Source organism: Peromyscus eremicus, chromosome 13, assembly GCF_949786415.1.
Source record: "Peromyscus eremicus chromosome 13, PerEre_H2_v1, whole genome shotgun sequence".
NCBI classification, from domain to species: Eukaryota; Metazoa; Chordata; class Mammalia; order Rodentia; family Cricetidae; genus Peromyscus; species Peromyscus eremicus.
In genome coordinates, this window is record NC_081429.1 from 10,976,694 (window position 1) to 10,984,248 (window position 7,555).

Sequence of the window (7,555 nt, forward strand, 5' to 3'; positions counted from 1 at the left end):
AACTAATGATGTAAAAACGCTAGGCTCTTTCTAAAACTTACAATGACCCTAGAATGACTGAGATGAGACCATGCTGAAATGTCTACATACCTCAGAACCAAGTGCCTAAATATAAACTATTATTACTGTTTTATATGCACCTGCTTGTCATTGCTGCCTCCTCATCAAATTTGTTAGCCAAGTTCTACAGTGTGTTATTAAGACAATCTCCTAAGTATATCTTAGATAAAAATCAGTTTATACTTACTTTTTATTTATTTATTTTACCAATTGTGATCTTTATTTGAATGTGTTGTTTACAAATTTTGGTGGATCCTATCACATAGAGATTCTTTGTATACACATACACTAGAACACAAATTAGTTATTTTCTCTCTACTTTTTTTTTCTTACTTTGGGTACTTTTACTATGGAAAACAACACTGTCTTCCTCAGTGAAAACCCTAGGAACAACAGTCTATAAGGATCCTTTGGGTTTTGAATATCACATTATCTCTGGCCCATCACTGCTTTTCAAAATCCAAACTGTGAGATTGGAGGAGGTGCCTTGGATATCACTCTGTATAAATAAAATGCTGATTGGCCAGTAGCCAGACAGGAAGTATAGGCGGGACAAGAAGAGAAGAGAAGTCTGGGAAGTGGAAGGAGAAGAGGAGATGTTGCCAGCTTCCACCATGACAAGCAACATGTAAAGTACTGGTAAGCCGTGAGCCACGTGGCAAGGTATAGATTTATAGAAATGGGTTAATTTAAGATATAAGAACTAGATAGCAAGAAGCCTGAGCCGCATGGCCATACAGTTTGTGAACAATATAAGTCTGTGTGTTTACTCGGTCAGTCTGAGCAGCTGCGGGACTGGTGGGTGAGAGAGATTTGTCCTGAACTGTAGGCCAGACAGGACGGAAGAAAACTTCAGCTACAAAAAGGCATTTTCATTTACTTACATCTTTGGTGTCCTCTGTTTGTTTTGGACTGTATTGTAGAATGCATTTTGATCATACATTGGACACCCCCTGACTCTGTGGAGCTAAGATGCTATTTCTTTTTCCCTCAATGTGATCCCATATATATTATGTCTTGTAGAAACTACATTAGATTTACAATCTATTATACTTAATCCAATAATTTTATTCTACCAAAACTCTCAGTAAATGAGAAATTAGTTTAAGATTGCTTGTACTAGTAACTTTATTTTTTGTTGTTGTTGTTGTGAAATGTTTGGAAAGATAAGTTTACTTTTCAATTTTGCTGATAAAGATTAGTTTTATCAATTTGATTGGATTAAGAGGCAACCAGAGGATTAGCAAATACCATCCCTAGATGTGTCTGAGAGCATCCCTAAAGAAATATATCGAAAGGAGTCTAGTTAAATAGATGTTTCAATCCCCTGATGGATTCCTCCCTAGATAGAAAAAAATAGGTAACTGAGTAGGGAGGTCCTGTTCCTGTTTATATTTTGCCCTGACATCTTATTGCATACCCTCTCCTTGCTTCTTGCCTGTTGGTATTTGAGAAATGTCCTCCTTGACACAAACATGATGTCATGATGTTCTATTCAAGCATGTGGACCAAGTGACCATTGACTGGTACACCTGAAATCATTAGACAGAACATTTTCTTTCTTAAGTTGTTCTCATACATTTAAAACAAAGTAAATATAACCATTACCAAATCAGTGTTTCTAGACCAAACTTGCACACAGAAAGTGTGATTCTTCCCTACTGAGATGTATATATTCTCATCATTGAGTTTCACTATGCTACCACAGGTAACAGAGCATTGGTGAAGTAAACTACAAAAACTGGTGATTTGAACATTTAAAGACAAAGTTGTCACTAGTTGTAAAGAATCATCAAAGGAAGTGACAATATATGAGTAAGTGACATACTCATGTGGTAGGAATGATAAACTGAATGTTATTAAATGTGTCTTAATTGATAAAATATAGTAAGATGACAATGTGTTGTTTGGAATGGTAAGTTCTTTGGGCTAGAGGGGGTATTGAAGTAGCAAAGCACATTCACTGAAGATGATATGGTACGATTGTTTCACTAGAAACACCATTGGGTTCATTGTCCTTTCCAACTCAATAGTCTACGATTTGATGAAATGTTCTTTATTAATGTTCTTTATTAAATGATAACCTGCTGCTGTGCTAATCTGATAAATCAACACTCTTTCTCTGACTGTGACTGAGGTAAAATCAGATCTAAATGGTGTTCTTTTTTTTTTTTATGGGTAAATGACAAATATACTCCTCTTTATTGTTATTAAGGTGTGGTGTCACCAATGTCTTTCAGGAACAGAGCACTTATTTAATTCCACTATTGGCCATGGTTTGGGCCCTGCAAATTCCCTTCCCCTTCACCTCAAAGGGAACCCCTTTGTATGTGGCCACACACTCAGCAATAGTGTGCAGGTCAGGCTGGATCTGCTCCCAGATCTTCTTCTTAGGGTTCAGCTCCTTGTCAGGCTCTCCAGGGAAAGCGTCAAAAGCAACTCTGTCTCCAGGAACAGACCCACTGGGAGGGGCCAGAATTTCCACTTTCTCTGGTGAACTAGCACACATCACCATTGCTTGAGACAGCACTCCTCACATTTTTGCAGGCTTCAGATTACAAAGTAAAATCACCATCCGATTTTGCATCTGTTCTAGAGGAACATGATTCACCAGTCCACTGACGACTGTTCTTGGGGCTGCTTCTCCCACATCTACTTCTTCTACATACAATGAATCGGCATCGGGATGCTTTTTGGCAGTAATGATACAACCAATTCGAAGATCCAGACGTGAAACATCTACTGGCTTAGAGTCAGCACTTGCTGCTGCTGACTGCTGCTTCTTCTCTTTTTTCTCCCCTTTCTTTTCAGTTTTCTCTTTTACCTTCTTTTCTTCTCCTCCCTCTCGTTTAATCTGCTCTTCTATACTCGAAGAGGTGGTCGACACCGATGTAGAGAGCTTCACATTTTCAGAAACTGCAGAGTTAGCTTGCAGTGGAGTATCAGACGGGACTGGAATTTGCTTCACTCCATTTTGGATTTCTGCCTGAATCAGCTCTTGCTTCAGTTCTTCTATTTCTTTCTTCAGTTTAGCATTTTCAACTCGAAGTTTCTTTTCTTCTCTCAGAGTTGCCTGCAAAACTGCTTTCTCCTTGAGAGGAACAACCTGCTGCTTGAGATAGTCAATGATCTGGTCTGCCTCTGCACCCTTCTGCTCTAACCTCTTCAGAACAGCATCATTGGTTGCCATCTTTGCCCAGAATCGGCAGAAAATCATGAAGCAGCGAACCGCAGCCCTTGAGCAGCCTCAGCCGGGTACCCTAAATGGTGTTCTTGTTATATTAGTATACAGTGGGAAGACTTCAAGGCTGAGGGTCACACATGGAAAGATAATGTTATACTTCATGGCCTATTTTGAGATATACTTTATGACTTTGTATGTTTCCCTTTTACCCTGGATTTAAACTGACTATCTTAAAAGAAACATTTAAGAGGAAAAAAGAAAAAATAAAGTAGAAAAGAGAAAAGAATAGAAGTATTTAAGATCAATAACTGTTGGGAGCATAGCACAAGGGTCCTTATGCCCACAGATCTCCAGAGAAACCAGGAATGTTAAGCACAAAGGATTATCTTTCCAATGGGAAATATGAGAAACCTGTTCTTCCATCCAGAAAGCTGAGCACTGGAAATTATTAACTGCCTGGTGATTTGTTGTTATCTCTTAGGCCAGGCCATATCAAGCTCCTACAACTAGGATTGGAGGTGGAAGGTGGTTAGTAATCTAAATGACCGTTATAGCCAGAGGCTCCCCCAAGCTCCCACAATCAGGACCAGGGGTGGCTAATAGCCCAAATGACCTCTATGCTATCTGTATGATCAAGACCAGGCCAGGCCCTTAGGCCCTTAAGCTAGTACAGGTAGCTTATCTCTAGAACCCATCTTCTTGGAAGAAATGACTTGTACCCTGATTTGAGTGTCAATGTAGTTACGCTTTCTTTTGCAATGGGGATTGCATTACACCAGGAAACTTTTCTCCCCCAAAATATACTGGCCTTAAACACATTGGGAATAAACTGTCTATCATTAGACTCCCTGAAGTTTGATCCAGGTTGAGGGAGTCAATTTGCACCAGGTTTTCATTCTTATCTCTTCACGTGGTTTGCTTCCCTGTAGGACACCTGCAGGGACCCCCTCAAGAAGCATCTTTAGTGCATTTTACCTACCCTCTCTTTCTCTTAAAGTTCCTGACATAAGAATATGAGCCAGAGCAGGGACTTCTCCTTCCTATGGCTGGTTTAGAGGCAACATGAAGGCTCTCAGGAGAAAGCCTTACGCATGGAGAAAATCATCCAAGCAACTCACCAAACTGAAAACTTAAACAAACAGATTGATACAAAGCCCAAAGAAATCATCTTGAGACATCTCAGTCTGCATCCCTGAAGGTTGTCCCAAGTGGAGAGATCCACAATGATAGAGTGAGAGCCATTGCCCGAATAAATAAAAACGTGTAGGAATCTGTATGCACAGGTCCTTGTACTTGAGTAGAATCTGATTTTGCTGTTTCTTTTCTGTCTGAACCAAGGTTCCAGGACAGGAGCTACTATATTTTACTTTCTTATTTCTACTTTTTAATATTTTGATTACACTTTACATGCGTGTGTGCGTGCGTGTGTGTGTGTGTGTGTGTGTGTGTGTGTGTGTGTGTTCAGAGGCATGTGTGCCATAGCATGTGTGTGGTCAGAGGATACCTTGTAGGAATTGGTTCTTTCTTTATACCATCTGGGGCCTGGAATTGAACTCAGGTCATCAGGCTAAGTGGCAAGTAGCTTTTCCACTTAGCCACATTGCCAGACTCAATTCTACTTCTTAAGAAACAGACTGACCTTACTACTGAAGAAATTAAAGTCATATGAAGAGAAGCAAAAGGAGAATGCAAAACAACATTTGAAAAGTCAGTTTTTCATGTTTGTTAAAGTAGTTCCTTGAAACACTGATTAAGTCTGACAAAGAAAAATAGAGTACAACAGATTATTTTATTTCTATGTCAAAATGAATAAAATAAAAATCCAAAGCTTATACTGAGAAAGAACCGAGAGTAATAGATACTATTTGACTTAGATTTTTGCATGCATTAAAAAAAAATCTTTTTGGCAATATCTTTATTAGGTTTTGCTACTACAGTGATGAGACTTTTTAAATCTGTTTGGGAAATGGGATGTTATTTTCTAAATGGTTAGTAAAATTCCAATTATTGTTGAAGCATCAATCTTTAAATATAACCTCAGTCAAGGAGATGTGGAAGTACACACGGCTAAGCTGACTACAGACAGAAGGGCCACAGCTTGGTTGGAGACACCACAGCAAGAGTAGCAGCAGAACTCAGTTCTGCAGGACAAAATCTGGGCATAGTTTCTGAAAGAGTAAAATCCACTTGCACTTCATGTTGTTTATGTTTCAAATGGAGGGAGAATGTAGATTTAATTCTGAATGGTCTTACTAAATAAGAAACACAGAGTCAAGTGCAGAGTTAAAAGCCCAGAGATTGAGCAGCAGCCAAGAGCTAAGACTGCCTTCTTACCCCTCTGTCATAGTCGTCCTTCCCCTGAGAAACAGACCTACTTCCTGTGTGTCTGTATTTTTAATTGACTTTCTGTTCTGCCTTCCCATTGGTTGTAAACCCAACCACATGACCTCCTCATCACTGCCTGTCTATACAGACCTCCAGGGTTCTGTGGTTGGTATTGAGATTAAAGGTGTGTGTCTCCAAGCTGCCATGTGATCAGATTAAGGGCGTGTGCTACCACTACCAGACTTCTGCTAAATGGCTTGCTCTTAGCTCTGACCCCCAAGCAACTTTATTAACATACAAATAAAATCACATTTCAGCACAAATAAAATAACACCATAGGAGAAGGATATAAGTCAAGGAATGCAGCAGCTCTAGATGCTGAAAAGTCCCTGTGCCGACATCTAACAGAAAATGGTAGCTTTGGAGCTGTAGCCGCAACTGACTGACGTCTGCTATTAACCTAGCAACCTTCTCTGGGGTCTCCAGCAATAACAGCGTACAGCCACCTTGTCTTAAGTTGGACTTAATGACTTCTACCATCCTGGTGTGGAAAGCTGATATGTTTCTTGTGTAAGCCAGTAAATTTGACGCAGTTTGTAATGGCAGAAATTAAAAACAAAACAAAACAAAACAAAACAAAAAACACTGACTCAGAAGACTTGGAAAATAATTTTTGTCTTGTGCTTCAGGATCACCAGTTTTGCAAAACAGTAATGTGAAAACTTTGCACACACTAGACTCATGTCTTAGGGCTATTGCAATTTATTTATCTCAGCGTTTTCTGTTAAACTGTGTGGGAATGCTATGTTACATACTTAAAGAATACATTTCAAAGGAACAGAAAGATTCAAATGTACACAATTGTATAAGAAATGTACTTTCTCAACTCTTCCTTTGCAACTAAATTGGTGGAAGGCTATGGAATAATTCAGTATCCAGTAGCCTATAACTGTAAAAATGGTTGGCAGGGTTTTGTGAAGAGCTGCAACAGAACAAAACGCCGTGACCAAAAGGCAAGTTGGGGATGAAAGGGTTTTTTGGCTTCTGCTTCTGCATTGTATCCCATTATTGAAGGACCAGAACAGGAACACAAACGGCAGGAACATGGAGGCAGGAGCTGAGGCCGAGGCCATGGAGGAGTGCTGCTTCCTGTTTGCTACCTGTAGCTTGCTCAGCCTTTTTTCTTATAGAACCCAGAACCACCAGCCCAGGGAGGGCCATAACCACAGTTGGCTGAATCCTCCCCCATTAACCATGAATTAATAAAATTCCACAGCCTGACCTTCTGGACGCATGAGAAAATGAAGGCACTTTCTCAATTGAGGTTCCCTCCTTTCAGATAAATCTAACTTGTGTCAAGTTGCCATAAAACTATCTAGCACAAGGTTTCTCTTTTTTTCTCCACAAAACTGTTAAGTATAGATCTATCCTGTGTAAATATAATAAGAGTTCTAATTCTGGATCATGTTAATATCAATTGTAAGCCTGCACAAAATGATTCATAAGGAAAAGTAATAAAGAGAATACAAAGAAGAATGTTTAATTTCAGTATGTTTCATTTATAACACTATAAGGAACTTAGTGGTTAATCCACACAAATTTAATGCCTATCACTTAAAATCTGACTAGGCATTTATTTTAGTGACTGCCATTATCACAACTCTGTCAGTGTGAGATCTGTACAGGCAATAGAACTCTGTCTTAATGTGATACTTCAGAGAATGAATGCCTATATAGATTTAAATTTCCAGTGAAATTCATTGAATTGGCTCACAACATTTAATAATCTGTTTTTTCATATTAAACATGTATTAAAAAGAGCTATTTTTACGGTGTTCTTTTTTATTATTGCTCTCTATATTTTACTTTTTGTCATGCTATCTAGCATTCATGCATCTGTGAATAATTCTTTACTATAGTTGCTATATGTAACACAATAAAGCATGCTGTGGTGGTCTGAAAGAGAGTTAATTCAACTCCTTAAGC

At 38.9% G+C, this 7,555-nt stretch overlaps 1 protein-coding gene across 1 annotated transcript; it reads right to left on the reverse strand.

Annotated features, from left to right (window-relative positions):
* Positions 1-2,239: 2,239 nt before the first annotated feature.
* Positions 2,240-3,313, reverse strand: LOC131923265 (aminoacyl tRNA synthase complex-interacting multifunctional protein 1-like). The gene is given in 1 exon segment (XM_059278228.1): positions 2,240-3,313. A coding segment is annotated over 1 exon segment (966 nt). The 5' UTR covers positions 3,278-3,313; the 3' UTR covers positions 2,240-2,311.
* Positions 3,314-7,555: the final 4,242 nt, after the last annotated feature.